At 35.8% G+C, this 23,404-nt stretch overlaps 1 protein-coding gene across 5 annotated transcripts in view; it reads right to left on the reverse strand.

The window, feature by feature from the left end:
• Positions 1–3,197: 3,197 nt before the first annotated feature.
• The window catches only part of STARD6 (StAR related lipid transfer domain containing 6), a 30,493-nt gene continuing 10,286 nt past the window's right edge, over positions 3,198–23,404 (reverse strand). For 4 of the 5 annotated variants that reach the window (XM_019014279.4, XM_019014278.4, XM_019014282.4 and 1 more), the window contains exons 6-9: positions 15,101–15,227; positions 10,484–10,601; positions 8,095–8,188; positions 3,198–3,618 (exon numbers count right to left, since the gene is read on the reverse strand). In XM_019014279.4, coding sequence (XP_018869824.1) covers positions 3,435–3,618; positions 8,095–8,188; positions 10,484–10,601; positions 15,101–15,227 — 523 coding nt within the window. In that variant the 3' untranslated portion in view covers positions 3,198–3,434. The remainder of the gene's footprint in view (positions 3,619–8,094; positions 8,189–10,483; positions 10,602–15,100; positions 15,228–23,404) is intronic. The other variant, XM_055368161.2, reaches the window with a different exon arrangement.

Raw genomic sequence — 23,404 nt, forward strand, 5'->3', positions numbered from 1 at the left:
CCTTATGAGATTGGCTTTTTCATTCAGTATTATTCCCCTGAGACAATTCCAGTTGTTGTGTGCATCAATAGTTTGTTCCTTTTCATTACTTGGTAGTATTCCGTCTATGGATTACCACAGTTTAGCTATTCACCCATGTGGGTTGTTTCCAGTTTTTGGCTATTTGGAATAAAGCTACTATCAACATTTGTGTACATGTTTTTGTGTAAATGCTTTCATTTCTATGGGATGAAGAGTACAATTGCTGGGTTGTACAGTAAGTATTTGTTTGATTTGCAAGACACTGCCGCACTTTTCAAGAGAGGCAGTTACTGTTTCACATTTCCAGGTGCAGTGTCTGAGTGATCCACTTTCTCCAAATCCTTGCCAACACCTGATGTTATCACTATTTAAAAAAAATTTAGCTATTCTGGTAAGCTTGTACTGATATGTACCCTTACCTAATAGCCAATGATGCTGAACATCTTTTGATATATGGGTATCTTAGTGAAATGTCCATGTCTTTGTCCCTAATTAGATTGTTTCTTACACAGTTGAGTTTTGAAAGCTCTTTATGTATTTTAGTTACAAGTACTTTGTTGGAAATGTCTTGCAAATATTTTTTTTCCAGTCTGTCACTTATCTTTCCATCCTCCTCACAGGTCTTTCACATAGCATACATTTTTTTAACTTTGATAAAGGTCAATTCATCATTTTTTCTTTTAAGAATCATGCTTTTGGTGTCAAGTCTAATAACTCTGCCTAGTTGTAGGTTCTGAAAACTTTATCCTGTGTTTTTCTTCTAAATATTTTATAGTTTTATATTTTGCATGTAACTCCATATTCCATTTTAAGTAAATTTTCATACTTAGTGTAAGGTCAGATCAAGGCCTATGAATGTCCAGCTGCTCCAACACCATTTGCTGAAATGCTGTTCCACTGAATTGTTTTTAAACCTTTGTCACCCATCAAATGTGATTTAATATACTCATGAGAACACTTTATTTTTGCCCATTACAGTGTTCTTTCCTTTCTGAAGACCTCTGGATCCTATTTAATCTTCATTTTTAGCAGGCAGTCCTGCTGTTCAGGTGTAGTATAAGGACTGGGTGGATGTGTTGGTTCAGCCTTCCATTAGGCCCTGCCATCACCACTCTGGCAAAAGTAGAGCACAGACTGCCTCTCATTGCAGATGGGTGAGGTGGCGGTTCAGCTCCCCTTCTGGCCCTGCTGACATCCTCCTGGCAAAGGTAGGGCACTGATTTGCACATCCTTTTTGCTTTCCAGTGGGACTGGAAGCTTACCTCCCCAGTGGAACCTGATGACACAGGGGAGGTGACAAGGAAGTGGAGTGCTGCGTAGACCTGTGTCCTACCTCTTTGTTTCACCTTGTTGATACCCAGGTGGGAATGGAGGCTTAGATCCCTGCTGAACCCTGCTAACACCAGAGAGGGTATATTAGTTTCCTTTGGCAACTATAACAAAGTTCCACAAATTTAGTGGCTTAAAAAGACAAATTTGTTGTCTCATAACTCTGGAGGCCAGAAGTCTGAGAGCAGGGCCACACTGCCTCTGAAAGCTCTAGGGGAGAATCCTTTTTCACTTCTTCCAGCTTCTGGTGGCTCCAAGTGTTCCTGGGCTGTGGCTGTAAAACTCCAGTCTCTACCTCTGTCTTCACATGGCTTTCTCCTCTTCTCCATGTCTCTATCCTCTATGTATCTCTTATAAGGACATTTGTTTTTGGATTTAGGGCCACCAGGATAATCCAGGGTGATCTCATCTTGAGGTCTTTAATTATCTTTGCAAAGACCCTTTTTCCAAATTAGGTCAGATTCACAAGTTCCAGGGATGTGACATGGACATTTTTTTGGTGGGTCACTGTTCCCACTACACCCTGATGCAGGGTGGGGATGGAGGCTTAGCATCCTGCTGAGCCTTGATGACTCCAGGGGTGGGAGTAGGGGTGGGAGAGGGTAGTGAAGCTCCCTGGTCACTAGCCTTTCTTTGCACTACCTAGCTGCTATGGGTTGAATGTCCCTCTGCTTTTATGAATGGATTAATGTTATTATCACAGAAGTGGCTTTGTTATAAAAGTGAGCTCTCTCTTGCTCTTACCCTCATGTCATGTGATGCCCTCCACCATGTTATGATGTAGCAAGAAGGCCCTCACCAGGTGTCGGTACCACGCTCTTGGACTTCCCAGTCTCCAGAATTGTGAACTAAATAAACTTCTTTTCTTTATAATTTATACAACCTGTGGTATTGTTATAGCCCCAGAAAATGGACTAAGACATTGGTTAAGTCTCGTTGCTGCCAGCTGGGGGTGGAAGCTGTCTTTGTCTCTGGACTTCACTCATACTGCCTATGTTACCTCCTGCTTCTGCTGAGTGGAAGATAGAAATCAGCTCCCTGCTTGGTCAGTCTACATCACCTGGAAGGGCAATCAGTGCTGTCTGCATCTGCCAGGTAGAAGATGGGAGATTAGCTCCCTGCAGCTTTGTAGACACCATGGGATAGGGGTGTGTCAGGGCACCACCATCTGCTTCCGTGGGACGGGGGTGGGTAGGATGGAAAAGTGTCTCCTTGCTCTGCCACACTGAAACCATGGGGATGGTTTGTAGGTTGATGCTTGGCTGGTGTAGGGTGGGCATTATAAAAAAGTGTTTTGTTCTGTTAGGCACCTGGTCCTATGACTAAGAGGAGAAGGCTTTTCATGCGTGCAGTTGTGTGTGTGTGTGTGTGTGTGTGTGCATGTGTGTGTGTTTCTTTCCCACCTGGGATATGTGGGAGGCAATAAGGAAACCCAGAGAACTCACTGAATGTCATTCCTTAAGTCCCAACGTCCATAGATAGCTTGATGCATTCTTTCCACCTATGCTTGAGTTTTCCTATGCTTGTTTGTTGTGTTATGTGCAGGGTCTTTAAGTTTTAAGAGGAAAGACTTGGGAGGAATGGGCTATTGCATCTTGGCCACACCAGAAATTGTTTGATGACTAATTGCATTTAAAATTCTAAATGTCATTGGTCATACATTTTAGTGGAATTCTTTTCAATTTTTATGTTCATGTTTCCTACAATTGTCAGTTTAAGCAGTAAGTGAAAGAAAACCAATTTAAAATGTATTTTAACTTTTCGTTAATGCTGACCTCTGACTGTATCTGCTTTCTTATTGGTCCTTATACAGAGGATTTTACACGGACAAAAGCAAAAGATAAAAATATACTAATAACACTTTTATTTAACATCATTCTTATGTGAGATTAAAAACTGTATTTAATGCCATATTCTTGTACAACTATGAGTTCTTATTTTTATGAACTATCTTCAGCCATGTGTACAAGAATACTGTCTAGAATAGTTTAACAGTATTATTTATGTGTGTTGACTTAGAAGTAAACAGCAATAACTACTACACATGATTTTATAGCAGAATGGCCTCATTTCTTCTCTTGGTATCATGAATGACTATTATGATGAAATCCACGTCTTGATGGAGTTTTGTGTGCCTTTATTCCATCTTTTGCATTGAGGATGAAGTTTACTAAGTTGGAAGGCATGGTTTTTTCAATTATTGATGGGGACAATTTTCCTCTCATTTCTGTCTGGACAAACATCACTAGTTTGGAATATGCTGGGTTTCTGTAAGCAAAAGAAGAGTTAAAAAAAGATAAGAAATTTTTAGATTTAACTACTGACTTTACAGGTTTTTGGAGAGCAGGATTCTTATCTTATTCACCGTTGACATACTTAAAAACTGTACTTAAAAATATTAAGTGGCTAGAATATTTCTTAAAATCTTGAGTTTTAGGCACCATTTCCTTTTTGTCATTTTATTGACTTTAAAAAATTCTAACAGTAATGTATGCTTATTATGAAAATTTAAACAATATAAATTTTTCATAATTAAAGAAAATTTTCCCTCCCTCATTTCCCTTATCCTGTTTCCCAGAGATAATCAGTTTACAGTTTTAATTGTTATATTTTCGTGTTGACTGTCTTTCTCTCTCTCTCTCTATATATATACAAAAACAGCATACATATGTACATAAATGAATATGTTCCCCACATGTATAAATATAGTTTTATTTTTTAATGGAGATATTTTTCTGCAACTAGTTTTATTTTTATCTTAATAGGATACCATGAACTTCCTTCTGTGTCTGTAGATACAATCTACTTAACTGTTTTTCATGGCTACAGACAGTATTTCATTTTCTATTTAACAGTCCTTTTATTGACTATCATTTAGGTTGTTTCTCACTTTTGGCTACTGTAAGTAAAGCTGCAATAAAATATCTTTGTAATGTATCCATTTATGCTGCTTTTTTTGAGACAGGGTCTTACTCTGTTGCCCAGGCTGGAGTGCAGTGACGTGATTCTAGTTCACTGCAGCCTCGAACTCCTGAATTTAAGCGATTCTCCAGCCTCAGTCTTCTGAGTGGCTGCGATTACAGGTGTGCCCAATCATGCCTGGCTAGATTTTAAATTTTTTTTAAAGAGACAGGGTCTCATTATGTTGCCAAGGCCAGTCTCAAGCTTCTGGCCTCAAGCAATCCTCCCACTTCGGCCTCCCAAAATGCTGGGATTACAGGTGTGACCCACCTCACCCAGCCCCATTTACACTTTTATAAATACTTATAATTTCTAGGTCAAAGTTTTGTGCATTAAGGTTTTTGACACGTTAATTCCAAACTGCACTCTAAGTGGTATTTTATATTCTAGCCCATTGATCTTCACACTGGGGTCAGAAAGGGTGAATACTTTTAAGAGAATAAATTTTCCAATCTCTAACTTCCATATGCATTTTTTCCTTAATCAGATCTGTAAATATGTCTCTGTTGGAGATGTGGGCTTTTTCTTTCCTATCAGCCTGTTCAAAATCGCCCTTCTCTTGCTTTATACAACAAAGGCATACCTGTTATCCACACTAAATGGTACTATGGTGCTTTACCTTGGTATATAAAAATCTTTGAGATGCTAAAGGGAAAATCTGATTAGTGGCGAGTTGAGAAAAAATTCTTTTCCAAGTCATGCCATTTTTTTTTTTTTTTCAGTAAAACTTAAGGATCTAATTGAGTTGTCAGCTGACAGGTCTTTTTTTTTTTTTTTTTTCTTTTGAGACAGAGTCTCACTCTGTCACCCAGGCTGGAGTGCCGTGGAGTGATCTGGGATCACTGCAAGCCCCGCCTCCTGGGTTCAAACGATTCTCCTGCTTCAGCCTCCCGAGGAGCTGGGACTGCAGGCCTGTGCCACCATGCCTGGCTAATTTTTGTATTTTTGGTAGAGATGGGGTTTCACCATGTTGGCCAGGCTGATCTCGAACTCCTGACCTCAGGTGATCCACCCGCCTCAGCCTCCCAAAGTGCTGGGATTACAGGTGTGAGCCACTGTGCTTGGCCAGGTCTTTTTTTAATGATAAACATTTTTTGATGATAGGTCACTACATAATTTATGGTATATAATTCATAAATTTTTTATATAAAAATAAAATAAAAATATTTTTATATAATTCTCAAATTTTATTTTTATTTATTATTAAATGAAAAATTATTTAATTGAATGACAGTGCTGGAATTATACTCTCTCCATTTCAACACATTTATGTTAATAAATTTTCTTCGATTTTCTTAAAATGAAAGCAGTAGTACACTTGATATTGAATGCTGTCTTATTTTTCAGTAATATACACCCACAGTTAAATGAAATGAGTGTAATGGTTAAAAGTGTGGACTCAGGAACTAGTCTGCCTTGGTTTGAAACCGAGCTTTGCTATTACCTATATGTAACCTTCAGATAGTTAATCTCTTTGGGCTTCCACTTTCTTTCCTGCCCATTGGGCGTAGTCACACTACCTACTTTATGGGGTTACTTTGAAGATCAAATGAGTCAATATATACAAATTGTTTATAACAGTGCCTAGCACATAGTAAGTGCTATTTCAGTTTTGCTAATAATAAAATATGTGTTTCTAATAACAGTTTGCATTATGTTTAATATTTGTATACAAACATTTTTAATTTTGATCAATATATAATGATAACAACTTAATCCAGAAGGCATATATATATTTTTAATTGTTAGATAGTATGGTCATAGGAAATAAAACACATTTTAAAACTTTAAACACATGTCATTTTTACAGAGAATTAGGATGACTACGAAAGAATTCAAAGCATAAAATATATTCTATTAGAATAAAATTATATGAGGGAAAAATAAAAATCTGAGTTCAAGGAGGAAAGGAATGATGTAAAGTTTCTGACTGTTAAAAGTTGTATTTATTTTGAAATGAATAATTTAATGGTGGGTTTCAAGTTATGGTATTTATAATCTACTGGATACGTTTATAAGGATGGTATAACCGCTTTTTAAAAAATGTCAATGTTTAGCGCATGCTGGGAATTGTACTTTTCATCAATGTAATTTACTTTTCATCAATGTAATCCCTATGAAAAATTTTAATGTCAACTTAAAAATGTGCAAGAGAGAATATAGTTTTATAAAATTTTCAAGGGAGACTACCCTTCCAACAAATAGTGTGAGCGTCCATTTTCTTATACTTTTCTCTATGCAGGGTTTATACTATTTTTACAGTGCCTCAAATGGCTACACCGAGAACAGAGTAGTTCCCTCTTATACTCTGTTTCACTTTCTGCAGTTTCATTTACCCAAGGTCAACCTGTTCCAGAAATAAGAAAAATTCATAAGCTTTTAATTGTACATTGTTCTGAGTAATGTGATGAAATCTTACACCGTCCTGCTCTGTCCCACCCAGGATGTGAAATCATCCCTTTACCAGTGTATTCAGGCTGTATAGGCCACCCACTCATTAGTCACTTAGTAGCCCTCTTGATTATGAGATTAAAAAAACCATGGTGTATACATAGGGTTTGGTACTATCCATGGGTTTAGGCATTTACTTGGGGTCATGGAACGTATCTCCATGGATAAATGGGGGAACTACTGTTCTTACTAGTAGTTTGTATGGTCTTAAATCTTTATTTGTGTTTACAATGGCTTTACACATATGAGAAAGCCTTTCTAATATTTACTGGAGTGCACTTCTACATTGACAAGGTGCAAGAAGGGGACTTGGCCTGTGAAGCACACTTTAAGCTGTGTAATTTTCCAACTCTAGTCCGTGCCAGCAGTTGATTTACCTTGCTGAATTGGAGTAATTACCCTTCATTTGTTTTGTTTTCTCCTGCTATGGAGAATAAAGTCTTGGCCATAGATTCAAAATTGACAAATGGGTAGAAAGACCATACATTGTTATTATTATTATCTGCATCAACAATCGTATACATTAACGTGAATAATTGTGAGGTTTTTTAGTTTTCCAGTTCAGTAGAGGACATGTTAAGGAATACAGGTCCAAAATTTAATTTCATTTGGGCTTCCTTCACATACATTTTTTTTTTGTACTGAGACATTTATATCTGACCAATACATCTGTTATCACATGCCAATATCTTTTACTTAATAAAAAGATCATTTAGCAAACATTAAAATTTAAGGAACTTGTGAAATGATATACATTGAATTTGAGTATATGCTTTTACAAAATAAGTATATTTTATGCTGCCATTTTATCCCAAGGCCACCTTTAGGCAGTGACTCATCTCTGATTTCTTCGGCTTTTCTTTTTATCTGAATGTACCTACTGGATCTCATTTTGCAGGTATCTGCTCTTAGTAGGTAGTCCATTGGGAAGAATTCATTCAAAGTAAAACATTCATTACTGATAAATGTAAGTGTGCTATAATTCTAGGAAAGTTTATTTTTAATTCACAAAAGTTCCTTAATAATTTACAGAAATGACTCTAATGGAGAAATAGAAAACATCAAGGAAGCTTAACTGCTGGGAAATGTTTGTGTGTGTTTGACTGTTCTCAGAAACCTCAGATCATACTTTATAGGGAAGTATCCATTCTGATTATACTTAAAATGAAAATGATTATAAGAAGTTATTTTAAAAATCATATTCAGGGGCAGTTTTTTCCCGCAACAGAATATGCTGCTACATATTTCTACTGATGAGCCAGCAATCTTAAACTAAATCACAAGTTGAACTAAAAAAACCTGTTAAAATAAATAAGTGCAAACAACACTTACTCTTTCATTGGTGAACATACAAAGCCACAAGGATGGTTATAACCGCGGATATAATTTGAAGATGGAGGATATTCTGGAAAATCCACACTTTTAACTAAGAGATTTAAAAAAATTAAAATGAAACCTATTCACAAAGAGGAAAAACTTTCCAGCAGCATATTTTTAGAAACATATAATATAGCATTTAAGTTAGTTAATAGCATTAACATTAGTTTTATATATGTGAATGTGTATTTGCACATATGAAGCCAAAATTGAGAAAATACCAGTATCAGCACTATTGTCCTCTTAAACTTTTTCCTGCTAGTTATTTCTAAAGATGCCGTCAACTTCTGTATACAAGAAAAATGGTTAAAAGTATCATTGAACTATTTTCTGAGATTTGAAGCAAAAGATAGCTCAAATCTCAGAAAATAGTTAATGCTGATAACTAACTTAAATCTCACTGGGTTTGAGTGAAAACTGTTAACTGGCTTTGGGTGAAAACTATTCTACTAGGGTCCTGGGTTCATAGATTTTTGTGTTAATCATTTTTTTTTTAAATAAAATATTCGAAGTAGTTAGATGGTCTGTCAATAAAGATACTTTAAAATGCTTCCTTCTGCAATTCCCTGTAGCTAACTTCAAACTCTAACTCAAAATCAATAGAGTTTATTTTAGAATTATGCAACCTAGTATCTGTATTCTATGTGAATGCAGAGGGGGGTGGTTTATGATTTAATTTATGATAATATATATACTCTTCTAAAAATATTTTAAAAGATATATTTGTTTATTCTGTGCAACTGAATCCTGCTCTTGTCAGAGAAGATGGATTTTCTGATATGATTTTAACATAAAGCAAATCAATTCCATGGGAAATACAATGTAAAACACTAAGGAGACTAGAGTTGTTGAATGAATTTTCCATTTTTATGACTTATATCATTATCTTAACAGAGCCTGTAATAGTACTGCCAGAGTGATCTTATTATAAAAGATTTTTTCCCTGTTTGAAATATGGAAATTATGCTTGTCTTCTTTAAAAAAATCTGTTGTAGTCTACAAACAGGTATGGGTCTTTTATGAAGCATATGGTGTGGTAGTTAGCACTTATTTTGGAAAATCAGATCTGAGTTTTAATTCTGGGTTACCTGCTTATTAGCTATGTAACTTACTTTCTTAACTGCTTGATTTCCATGAACTTCAGTTTCCTCACTAGTGAGATAATGCAAGCAAAATATTTAGCTTAAAGCAAGGTGCAGGGCAGGATAAAAAAAAAAGAAATGTTAAGAAAACTATGAGTACTGATTGAAAATTCATTCAATGGAAACTTTTAAAAGCAAATTCAGTAGTGATTTGTGCACCACGTGGTTGATTACCTCTAGTTGTTGATTTTAACCTCTACTTCTTTTTTTAGCTTCCCTCTGATCACTAATAATTATATAGAAATGGTCTGCTTTCAAAATGTGGAAAATAACAGATCTATGATCTGTTCAGACAAACTATTTTATGTTGTAGGCAGTGAATACATTATATGTGCCCTCATTTCAAAAATGAGACAACTAAATATATATGAATATTATGAACATCAGCCCTTAGTGGTATGCTGCAGAAAGAGCTAACTGGTTTGAATGAGTGCTATGACTTAGTCTGAACTCTGAAATGTAGAGTACTAAAGATATCTTGGAGGAACTGAAATCTTGTTGGGAAATAATAATTAACGAAACGTAGTTGTCCCTGGTCCCAAGTAGAAATGGTGAAATTTATTCAAATTATAGAGAAAAACGGGCTCTATGCCACTGTGATACCAAAGTTCCTTCACCATGAGTTATCTTAAGTTATCTGAGTCCATAGATCCGTATGGTATGAAATGGTATGTTCTCAGCAATAATGCAAGTTAGAAAATGATTACACATTTGCATTTTACAGAATGACATATTTGGGAGTGGGGATAGGGATATATCAAAACCCGCAGTTTCTAAAAGAAATAAAAGCACATTTATGTAAAGAGCCATCTAGTGGAAATTTCTTTAAGTTTTATCAGTTACTGGATATGTGCATTACAAGCAATTCAAATATAAAATTATATCTGCCAATTAATTTTGTTTCTTAGGATTTAAAAAATGTATACCCAAAATTTTAGGCTACAAGTATCTATCTATACTCAGTGCTACAGGATATATGCTGCAAAAGTCTAAGAGATGTTGCAAACATTGACCATTATATAAATGGCACCTTCAGAGTGTCACTAGGCATATCTACCTGATACGTCTAATTGCTGATCCCACTAAGTAAATTTAAAAAGGAAATAATTAAAATATAATTTCTTTGAAGCTGTGAATAAAGGGAAAACATTTATTAATGGCTCGCAGTAATTCCAAGATATGGGCAAAATGTTTGAACTTACAACTGATAATGTTCATATTTCCTTCATAGCGCTTGATGTACACTAAGTCGATAAAGTCTCGAGGGGAAATGGAGCCCATGGCAAAACTTTGTGTAATGGTATGACATATGAATGTGTCCTGCAACAAATCAAACCGTAAAGATAACAACCGTTACTTAATATCTATTCTTTGTATTGTTTCCCCCCCAAATTTTATGAAGAGGAGGCAGTTAAGACACATCCTTGACCAGGCATGGTGGCACATGCCTGTAATTCCAGCTACTTGGGAGGCTGAGGTAGGATGATCACTTGAGCCCAAGAGTTTGAGGCTAGAGTGAGCTTTGATCACAACACTGCACCCTAGCCTGGGCAAGAGAGTGAGACCCTATCTCTAAAAAGAATAATAATTATAAAAATAAATAAGTAAATAAAACATACTCCTGGAGATGAATACTACAAATCTTTACAGAAAGGGAAAATAATTCTAATTTAGAATTAGGAGACCAGGTACGAGTCCTGGTTCTATCACATATTGGCTGCATTATCCTTGAATAAGTCACATAATCTCTCTGAATTTGTTTTCAGGTTTTTGGATGTCACGTCTAGTATTCTTTCTATTATAACATATGACTTGCAACAACAATAGAAATATCTGGGCTGGGTGCGGTGGCTCACGCCTGTAATCCCAGCACTTTGGGAGGCAGAGGCAGGCTGATCACAAGTTCAGGAGATCGAGACTATCCTGGCTAACACGGTGAAACTCTGTCTCTACTAAAAATACAAAAAATTAGCCGGGCGTGGTGGCGGGCACCTGTAGTCCCAGCTACTTGGGAGGCTGAGGGAGGAGAATGGCGTGAACCTGGGAGGCAGAGCTTGCAGTGAGCCGAGATTGTGCCACTGCACTCCAGCCTGGGGTGACAGAGCGAGACTCTGTCTCAAAAAAAGAAATATCTGAAGTGCTAATCAAACTGTATGATTAGTATCATACAAAGATGAATGAAATAGTTAAATTTTTGGATTTTCATTTGTGATGCCCAGTGGTTCTCAAACTGAATGTTCAAATCCCAAGAAGATCATGGACATGTGTTTTCTGTGGATAGGAACTTCCTCTCTACAAAATAAAACTGATTTACAAGATGAAGATCAAGGACTTTCTACAAGATCAAACAGATTTACCTTCATGGGCTTTTCTATAACTCTTCTCTCCTAGATTTTAAGATGAGTTTAATAAAAGTAGGTAAAATTACAGAGTTCTAAATAAATGATAATATGATGGCAGATATGTGGGATATTTATTTATTTATTTACTTATTTTTGTTTGCTTTGATAAATGAAATGCAGGTTGGAGACTTTAAAGAACTAAAGGCCTAGTGATCTGAAATTTTACAAATGCAATCATTTGTGAAAATCATAAAAATTAGTTTTATTCCATCATTCACATTCTCATCTCTTTTAAATAAAGTTATTATTAGCCAAAAATCTAGGACTCATTTTTAAAAACAGCTTATTGAGTATAATATACATACCATGAATTCACCTATTTTAAGTATGTAGTTCAATGAATTTCCCAAAGGAACTTTATTTGTGCAATTTCATCACAATCCAGTTTTAGAAGACTTATCTGATTCCTCTCTCCCTGCATCAGTAAGCCCTATTGACTCTATATATCTTTGGGCTCCCTGACTTACCTCCCTCTCCACGTCTACCACCCTTGCACAAGCCACCATAATGTCTCATTTAGATTACTCTCATAGCCTCATAACTTTTTGCTGATTTCGTAGCCTCATAACTGTTTTTGCTGATTTATTTCTTACCTCCTTATACTCCATGCTCCTTTCAGCAGCTGTCTCTTAAAAGTGTAAATCAAATCAGTCACTTCCCTGCTTAAAACACACCAATGGCTTCCCACTGAACGTAGAGCAAAACTTCTCCCCCTGACCTTTGAGACTCTTGCAGAATCTGATCCCAGCCTAACCTCTCACCTCTTAACCACTCTTCTCCTTGCTTTTTATGGTCAAACCCCACAGACTTTGTTTATCTCTTGATTAAACACTGCCAAACTCTTTCTACCTCAAGGCCTTTGCATTTGCTTTACCCTGTGTCTGCTACTGTCTCCCAGATCTTTGCTTGTCTGTCTCCCTAACCTCCATTTTGTTACCCAGGTTTCTAATGTGTCTCACTCAGAGAGGCCTTTCCCAGTTCTCTAGCTATAAATTAGCTTCTCCTGGTTATTGCCTATACTATTATCCTACATAACACTTATTCTTACCAATCCTAGCCTTCATTATCTGGTAAGTTTTAAAAAATTGTTTATTTGTTTATTATGTCTCTTCTGATGATAATGTAAGTTTTGTGAAAGCAGGGACAATTTCTGTCTTCTTCCCTTATGTGTCCCTAGTGAACTGAAACAGTATGGAGTTCACAATAGTTGCTCAAAAAGTATTTGTGAAGTGTGAAGTATTTGTGAAGTATTTTGTGAAGTATTTGTCAAGTGAATTAATTAGTCAAAAGAACATAAACATCAGTCTGGGAGAGTATGGAACAAAGTCAGGATTCCCCCCAAAACAGATTTCCTAAGATGGAGAAAACACAAACAACTGGAATGGAGAATGAATTTTAATACATTAATGGAAGAGAGGAGAATCATCCCCCCATCCCTCCAGGTGGTTATTTATTTATTTATTTATTTATTTATTTATTTATTTATTTTTGAGATGGAGTTTCACTCTTGTTGCCCAAGCTGGAGTGCGATGGCATGATCCTGGCTCAGTGCAACCTCTGCCTCCCAGGTTCAAGTGATTCTCCTGCCTCAGCCTCCCGAGTAGCTGGGGTCACAGGCGCATGCAACCACGCCTGGCTAATTTTTTGTATTTTTAGTAGAATCGCTGTCACCATGTTAGCCAGGCTGGTCTCAAACTCCTGACCTCAGGTGATCCACCCGCCTCTGCCTCCCAAAGTTCTGGGATTACAGGTGTGAGCCACCGCGCTCAGCCCCAGGTAGTTATTTTTATCATGGCCTTAATAAATAAATGAGATATCTATAGTGTGCTGGACCAAAGTTTGGAATCACTTATCCCACTTCTTCATCCTTGTTTCTACTTGTGATATGGTTTGAATTTGTGTCCCTGCCCAAATATCATTTTGAATTGGAGGATCAGCCTGGTGGGAGGTGATTAGATCATGGGGCAGACATCCCAATTGCTGTTCTCATGATAGTGAGTGAGTTCTCATGAGATCTGATGGTTTAAAAGTGTGTGGTATCTCCCTCTTAGTTCCCTCTCTCCTGTTCTGCCATGGTAACAGAAGAGTTACCTGTTACTTCATGCCAAGGTGTTCCCCTTCACCTTCTGCCATGACTGTAAATTTCCTGAGGCCTCCCAGTCATGCTTCCTGTGAAGCCTATAGAACTGTGAGTCAATTAAACCTTTTTTCTTCATAAATTACCCAGTCTCAGGTAGTTCTTTAGAGCAGTGTGGAAACAGACTAATGCAACCTCTTTTCACCATGTATCATTATTCCTGTCATTTCATTCATTTTTTCTCCTCCTGAGCTTTCATTCTGCTCTTACCTCATACTGATCCTTTCTTCTGTTTCTCTGTAAACCATACTTGCCTCTCACATTCTCTCTTCTCTCAGCTTTCTACTCCAATTACATTTTTGTTTTCTCTTTGTTTTTATTCTCTCTCTTTATATCTATTTAACTGAGATAATGTATTTGAAAGTGTTCCTAAACTTCAACCTTCTATATAATGTTATTTCCTTACTTTATCTTTACTGATGTGGTTTGGCTCTGTGTCCCCACCCAAATCCCACCTTGAATTGTAATCCCCACATGTCAAGGGCAGGACCAGGTGGAGATAATTGGATCATGGGGGTGGTTTCCCCCATGCTGTTCTCCTGCTGCCCGGTGAAGAAGGTGCCTGCTTCTCCTTTGCCTTCTACCATGATTATAAGTTTCCTGAGACCTCCCCACCAATGCAGAACTGTGTGTCAATGAAACCTCTTTCCTTTATAAATTACCCAGTCTTGGGTATTTCTTCATAGCAGTATGAGAGCGGACTCATACACCTACTCTTAAACATTATATGCCGTTTGTTCTTTAAGTCCTTATGGTATATGTCTGCATTGTTCCTGTTCTCATGATAGTGAGTGAGTTCTCACGAGGTCTGGTGGTTTAAAAATGTGTGGCATCTCCCCCTTTGCTCCCTCTCTCTCCTGCTCTGCCATGGTAAAATGTGCTTACTTCCCCTTCGCCTTCTGCCATGATTGTAAGTTTCCTAATATCTGATGTAATATGACTAAAATAAGTCTACAGACTTCCCATCAATAAGGCATACTTAACCTTTGTTTTCCATGTAATGGAGGTGAATCCCTGAGTTCTGTTCCTTTATAACAAATGTCACACATTGCAGGAGAGCTTACCAGATTCAAAATGTAATATGCATTTACAAGTAGAATAAAGCTAATTGGAATTAAACTCTTGGAAAGTAGGGAAGTTTTAAAGCTTTTATAAAGACTTCAAGTCAATTTGAAACTATAAAATACTGTGTCTACATAACATAGTTTTAATCAACTCACTAAGGTATAAACTAAAAATATATTAATGTTCTAGAAGTCCAGTATTAAACAACAAATTACCGAATCAATCCTGTGTAGCATATTATACACTTGCAATGATTTATCCCATGTAATTCTGTCTCCAGTTTGGTAGAGGAAATCAGATAGTTTAGCTGCTGATTCTGGAATTATCCCTTCAACACAATATCTACAGTTAACAAAATAAAGAATATTCAAAGCTTAAAAAGTTTAGTCTAAGCTGAAAATATAATACTATCAAAGCATAAAGGTAGGCTAATTTAGCAAACAGCAATGAAGAAAACTTGAAGGTACTATCAGCAATTCAATATATTAATATTCAATTGGAACTAGCAAGGTTTATTTAAATATGCACTGCAATAAATACATTATTTCAAAATTCATTTTTCTATAAGTAGGCTATTAGTAATTAAGTTTTTGGGGAGTCAAAAGTTATAATGGGATTTTTGACTGTACGGTGGGTTGGCACCCCTAATTCCCACATTGTTCAAGGGTCAACTGTAATGTTTTATTGAAACATAGCCACACTCATTCATTTATGTGTTAGCTCTGGGTGCTCTTGTGCTATAATGACAGAATTGAGTAGTTGCAAGAGACTATATGGGTTGCAAAGCCTAAAGTATTTACTGTCTGTCCCTCTACTGAAAAACTTTGCCAACCCCTGGCTTAGGGTGTCCATTCAGTGGCTAATCTTGCATTTTCCAGTCACTTTGTAAAGGTAAGAAAAGTACAAATTACAGTGATATTATATGGCTGTAAGGCAGAAATTATTTTTTGTTGGTGAACAATTAGAAGGCCAATAGCTGCATAAAACTAATAGCATCAAAGAAACAAAGACGACCAGCCAGAAGTTTAACAGAGAGAAGCAGGGAAACATACAGCTAAAGTGGCCCACTAAGAGCACACTCATCTCTGGGGTCTGGAAGACTGTGTTTATGCACCGGCTCTGCCTACTCAGTACCAGTCAGAGCAAGATGTAGTGCAGACTTGTAAGTATTCCCCAAGCCACATTCAGATTGATTAGCAAAGAGCCGATGCCTTACTGACTCAGGGACATAAGTATAGTACAACCTGTAATGCATCACTGACTGGAAAATAATATATTCTATCCACTTTAAAATAAAATATACTCATAGCTGGGTCTGGAAGACTGTGTATGTTGAAGGCTGCACCCTCTGAGGAGTGACTGGTGACAAAACTTCCAAGCTACCAGTCCCTGGCTAAATCCAGAGCAAAACCACAAAAATCCCTGAATTACAAAAGCAGTCTTCCATCCACATACATATTTGACAGTAGAGGGTAAAAATTACCACAAAATGGCTTATGTTGACCAAGGAGTGATCCATAGGAGGTCAGGCTAAAAGACAACCGCAAGTAAAAAGTCAGAGCAGAGGTATCAGAGGCTACAGACTCGGGGGAAATAGACTTCACAGAATTAGTCCAGCCAAATCACCAAACAGATGAACAAATGACCAAACAACCACAAACCCAGGATGGGTGGATGGAGTCAGTATCCAGAGTTGCTACACCATTTTACCTAAAACGTTGTTTTAAACAAAAAACTGTGAGTCATGCAAAGAAACATCAAAATGTGACTTAGGAAAAACAGCAAGCAGGAGAAACTACATTTTAGGGGGTCTTATCATATAAAGATGTTGGAATTATCATGTAAAAAATTTGGACGGGCGCAGTGGCTCACTCTTGTAATCACAGCACTTTGGGAGGCCGAGACAGGCGGATCACGAGGTCAAGAGATCGAGACCAACTTGGCCAACATGGTGAAACCCCGTCTCTACTAAAAATACAAGAATTAGCTGGGCGTGGTGGCATGTGCCTGTCATCCCAGCTACTTGAGAGGCTGAGGCAGGAGAATCGCTTGAACCCAGGAGGCAGAGGTTGCAGTGAGCCGAGATCGTGCCACTGCACTCCAGCCTGGCGACAGAGTGAGACTCCATAAAAAAAAAAAACAAAAAAAAAAAGCTCAAAGCAATGATTGTAAATATGTTCAGAGAACTAACGAAAGCAGGAAAAAAAAAAAGGTAGAAAAATAAACAGTGCCTCAGAGAAATGTGATATGCCATTAAACACATCAACATACACATTTTGAGAGTACCAGAAGGAAAGAACAGACACTGCACTCCAGCCTGGATAAGAGAGTGAGACCCGTCTCTAAAAACAAGAAAGGATAGAGAAAAAGAAAAATATGCAAAAAAAAAAAATAGAAATAAGATAATGACTAAGATTTCTACAAATTTGTAGGAAAATACTACATTCAAGAAGTTCATTGAATTCTAAGCAGTATAGGTGGAAAAACATCCACCTCCAGATATATCATAGTCAAAATTCTGAACATGAAAATAAAAATAAAGTCTTGAAAGCAGTTAAAAAAAAAAGGCATTACATAGAAGGGAACCATAATAAGACTGACAGCTGGCATGCCATTAGAAACAATGGAGGCCAAAAGGAAGTAAATGACGTTTGAAGAGCTGAAGAAAAAAAGCTACCACAAAAGAATTCTATATCCAGCTAAGTTATCTTTCAAAAATAAAGGTTAAACAAAGACATTCTGAGATAAAGAAAAACAGAGAATTTATTGGTAGTAGTCCTGCCTTACAAAAAATACTAAAGGGAAGTTCTGCAGGCGAAAGGAAGAGACACAAAATAGTAAGTCAAATCCTTACAAATAAAGAGTTACAGTAACAATAGTATGTAGCTAATGTTACAATACAGTATAATTACATATTTCTTCCCCTTTCGTCTATTAACTGATTAAAGACAATTTCCTAAAACAATATAACATTTTATTGGGCTTATAACATGTATAAATATAATTGACAATAAACACAACAGAGGGGGATGGAAATAAAGCTATATGTGAATAAAAAAAATAACAGCAGATAGTAACTCAAATCCACAGAAACCAATGAAGAGAACCAGAAACGGTAAATAAGAAAGAATATATTTCTAAAGCTACATTTCTATATAGATGTATTCTTACGGATATATATGTGTATTTAGATGGGTAAGATAGAAATATCTTGAAGTATGTTTGTATTCTCCTATTAAGTTCTTTAAAAGATACTATATAAAGCAATAATTATAACAATATGGTATTTGATTTGTAACATATATAGACATAATATGTGCAACAAAAAACAGCACAAAATGTTGGGGAAGGGACTGGAACCATATAGAAGTAAAGCTTTTATATCTTACTGGAATTAAGTTTGTATACATCTGCAGTAGATTCTGATGAATTAAAATATATTGTAGCCCCTATAGTTATTACTAAGAAAATAACCAAAAAATGTAGTTCAAAAAATTATTAAAGGAATTAAAGATGATACACTTGACAAAACCTACTTAATACAAAAGAAGATAGTAAAAGAACAGAGGAACAAAATAGTCATGAGACATACAGAAAACAAAATAAATTTTTAAAATACAGGAAAAATGACAGACATAAATACAACCACATAACAATAACATTAGGTGTGACTGAATATGGCAGACATAAATACAACCATGTAACAGTAACATTAGGTGTGACTGGATTAAACAAGCCAATCAGAAGGTAGAGATTGTCGACAGTATTTCTTTTAACCCCAAACAAGTTCCAACTATATGCTTGCTGTCTATAAAAGATACGCTTTAAATTCAAAGATACATATAGGTGAATGTAAAAGGTTTGAAAAAGATACACCCTGTAAATGGAACCATAGTGAGCTGAGGTGGCTTTACTGGTATCAAATAAAGTAGACTTTAAGATAAAAACTATTAGCAGAGATAAAGAGGGACATATCACAATGATAAAAGGGTTAACCTGTTAGGAAGATGTAATAACTATAAACGTATATTCATCTAATGATAGAGCCCCAAATACATAAAGGGAAAATGGACATATCTCGAGGGAGAAATAGATAATTTCACCATAATAATTAGATACCTCAATAGGTCATTTTCTTTTTTCTTTTTGAGACAGAGTCTCGCTCTGTTGCCCAGGCTGGAGTGCATGCAATGGCGCAATCTCGGCTCACTGCAAGCTCCGCCTCCAGGGTTCACGCCATTCTCCTGCCTCAGCCTCCCAAGTAGCTGGGACTACAGGCGCCCGCCACTGCGCCCGGCTAATTTTTTGTATTTTTAGTAGAGACGGGGTTTCACCGTGTTAGCCAGGATGGTTTCGATCTCCTGACCTCATGATCCGCCCACCTCGGCCTCCCAAAGTGCTGGGATTACAGGCGTGAGCCACCGTGCCCGGCCCACGTCATCTTCAATAATGAATGAAACAATCAGAAGAAAATCAGCAAGAATATTGAAGACTTGAACAACACTAGATCTAAGAGACACCTATGGAACACTCCTAAAAATAGCAGAATAGACATTCTTCTCAAGTGCATCTGGTACATTCTACAAGAGAGACCATCGTTCAGGCAATAAAACAAGTCTCAAATTCAAGGATTGAAATTTTACAAAGTATTTTTGTCATCACAATGGAATTAAATTTTAACAACAGAAATTTGGGAAATTCCCAAATATGTAGAAATTAAAACATTCTTAAATAACCAGTAAGTCAAAGAAGAAAAATTAAGTCAAAGAAAAATTAGAGAATAATTTGAGATAAATAAAAATGAAAACCCAACATGCCAAAACTTATGGGATGCTGCAAAAGCAGTGCTTAGAGGAAAATTTATAGTTGTAAATGTCTATATTTTTTAAAAAAAGAAGTTCTGAAATCAATAACCTAGCCTTTAATTTTAGGAAACTAGAAAATGAAGAGCAAACTAAACCCAAAGCTAGCAGAAGGCAGGAAATAATAAGGATTACAGTAGAAAGTAATGAAATTGTGAATAGAAAAATAAGAAAATTAATAAAACCACAAGTTGTATCTTTGAAAAGATCAACAGAATTGATAAATGTTTAGCTAGATGTACGCAAAAAAAGAGAATAGACTCAACGAAAATCAAGACTGACCCTATACAAATAAAAAGGGTTGTAAGAGAAGAATGATTGTCAACAAATTAGATAGCTTAGATGAAATGGACAACGTCCTAGAAAAGCACAAATTACTGAAACTGATTTAAGAAGCAATAGCACATCTTAATTATCTATAACAAGACAGAGATTGAATTAGTAATCCAAATAATCCCCACAAAAAGAGCCCATGCTCAGATGGCTTCACCGGTGAATCTGACCAAACATTTAAAGAAAAATTTTTACATAAATCCTTCACAAACTATTCCAGAAAATAAAAGAGGAGGAAACATTTCCCAAATTTTAGCTTGATATCAAAACCAGATAAAGATATCATAAGAAAATAAAACTACACCCCAGTATCTCTTACGTATATGCAAAAACCTTCAAGAAAGTACCAGCCTACCAAATCTAGCAATGTATAAAAAGGATTATAAACCATGACCAAGCGGGATTTATCCCAGAATGCAAGGTTGGTTTACCATATGAATTAGCAATTACTGCAATACACAATTTTAATAGACTAAACAACAAAACCACGTCATTTCAATAGATGTGGAAAAAGCATATGACAAAATCCAACACCCATTCAGGATAAAGCATTCATAGAATGAGGGGTATAGGGAAATGCCCTCAACTTGATAAAGGGCACCTATGAAAAATCCACTGCTAACATCATACTTAATGGTGGAAAAACTAAATACTTTTCTATTAAGATCAGGAATAAGACAAGGATGTCCACTCTTGTCACTGCTATTAAACATTGTACTGGAGGTACTAGCCCAGGCAGCTAGGTTAGAAAAAGAAATAAAAGTCATCCAGATGGAAAAGGAAGAAGTAGAACTCTTCATGACATGATTTTATATATAGAAAAAAACAACAGAATCCACTAAAATAATACAACTAATAAGTCCAGTAAAGCTTCAGGATACAAGATCAATATATAAAAATCAATTTTATTTCTATATACTAGGATTAAAATTTTTTAAAAAGTAATTCAGAAAACAATTCCATTTACAATAACATCAAAAAGAATAAAGCCTTGAAATAAATTTAACAAAAGTCATTGAATGGTGTTAGAGTAAAATAAAAAAAAATAGAACACGTTTAAGACATATGCTGAAACTTATAAAACATTCTGAAAGAAGTTTGAGAAGCTCAAAATAAACAGAGAGACATCCTATGTTCATGTACTGGAAGACTTAATATTTTAAAAATGGCAATAACTCTCCAAATTGAACTACAGAATCAAAGCATCTTTGTCAAAATCCCAGCTGACTTTTTTTTGAGATGGGGTCTTGCTCTGTTGCTGAGGCTGGAGTGTCTAAAATTCATATGGAAATGCAAGGGAACCAGTATAGCCAAGATAGTCTTGAAAAACAGAAAAGTTGTAAGACTCACACTTCTTAATTTCAAAACTTACTAAAAGGCTATAGTAGTGAAGGTTGTGTGGTATTGGCATAAGGACAGACAGAGAGATCAATTGAATATAATTAAGCATCCAAAGGAAACTCCTAACGTATATGGTCAATTGATTTTTCACAAAGGAGCCCAGACAATGTAATGGGGAGAGAAGAATCTCCAACAAATAGTGCTGGGACAATTGGATATTTATATGCAAAGATTGAACTGGACTTCTGCCTCACACCATACAGAAAATTAAGTCAAAGTGATCACAACAGACCTACATGTAAGAAATAAAACCATAAATTCTTAGGGATAAATCTTTGTGACCTTGGGTCAGCCAATTAGTTCTTGGATTCAACACCAGCAACACAAGTAACACAACAGAAGACGGATAAATTGAACTTCAACAAAATTTTAAAAAATTGTGCTTCAAAGGATATCATCAAGAGAGTGAGAAGACAACCTACAGAATGGGAGAAAATAGTTGCAAATCATATATGTGATACTAAACTAGTATCCACAGTGTATAAATAACTCTTCCAACTCAACGATAAAAAGAAACTCAATTTTTTAAAAAAGAGTTTGGATAAATATTTATCTAAAGAAGATATACGAATGGTCAATATGCACATAAGAAGAAGCTTATGGTCACAAGTCATTAAGGGCATGTAAATCAAATCCACAATGAGATACCACTACATACCCAACTAGGATAGCTATAATCAAGAAGACAGATATGAAAAATGTTGCTGAAGAGGTGGAGAAATTGGAACCTACATACACTGCTGTTAGGAATATAAAACGGTGTGGCCAGTCTCTAAAATGGTCTAGTAGTTCTTCAAAATTAAACATAGAATTGCCATATGATCCAGCAATTCCAGTCCTAGATCTATAGCCAAGAGAAATAAAAATATATGTCCACACAAAAATTTGTACACAAATTTCATAACAGCATTATTTATAATACCTAAAAGATGGAAACTAAATATATATTAACTGACGAATAGATAAACAAAATGTGGCATATCCGTACCATAGAACATTATTCTTCAATAAAAAGAAATGAGGTACTGACACAAGCTACAACATGGGTAAACCTCAAAAACATGATAAAAGAATTTGTGAAAGAAGCAAGTCACAAAAGACCACATAGCATATGATCTCCTTTATGACATGTCCATAATAGGCAAATATAAAAGGCAGAAACTGTCACCTAGTCGCCTGGGGCTGGGGTGAATCGGATAATGGGAAGTAAATGCTAGTAGGCACAAGTTTCTTTTTGGGGGAGGAGAATGTTCTAAATGAAATTATGGTGATCCTGGTACAACTCTGTATATATACTAACGATCACTGAATTGTACACTTAAAGTAGGTGAAATTTAGGGTACATAAATTATCTCAATAAAATTGTTAAAAATGAATTAGTTCCACAAGTTCTTTTTTTCTGAATTAGAGAATGACATTAAATTTATTTCTCATCTAATCTATTGCATAAAAACAATTACAACAAAAATTCTTAATGTCTCTTGAGTAGGTAGAGAACCTATATTTTATCTAAGTAACTTGCTCTAAACTGCAAACCAAAATAAGATGATTCAATAAAGTATTTTATAAACTAGTCTTTAGCAATTATTTTGTTATCATATCTTTTATTCTCAATTTGTATTTACTCATTATAAATATATTTCCTAATTTCCTGCTCTGCCCACACCCAGCATTAACTATAAACCAGCTGATGTTAATGGTTGTGGAGTTATCGATGGATACTGATGTTACCGATTTTTTGTTTGTGAAAGAGAATTGTGTGAAATGACCTAATATAAACCCCAAATTCTATTTTAAAAATAGTACTACAATATTCATCACTGAATAACATAACTTTTCATTCCTTAAGTTTTTCATAAAACGGAATGGCAGCAGAGTTTAGACAACACTTTCCAAATTATTATATTAATAATATCTGAATTA

This window comes from Gorilla gorilla, chromosome 17 (genome assembly GCF_029281585.2).
Source record: "Gorilla gorilla gorilla isolate KB3781 chromosome 17, NHGRI_mGorGor1-v2.1_pri, whole genome shotgun sequence".
In the NCBI taxonomy this organism is placed as follows: domain Eukaryota; kingdom Metazoa; phylum Chordata; class Mammalia; order Primates; family Hominidae; genus Gorilla; species Gorilla gorilla.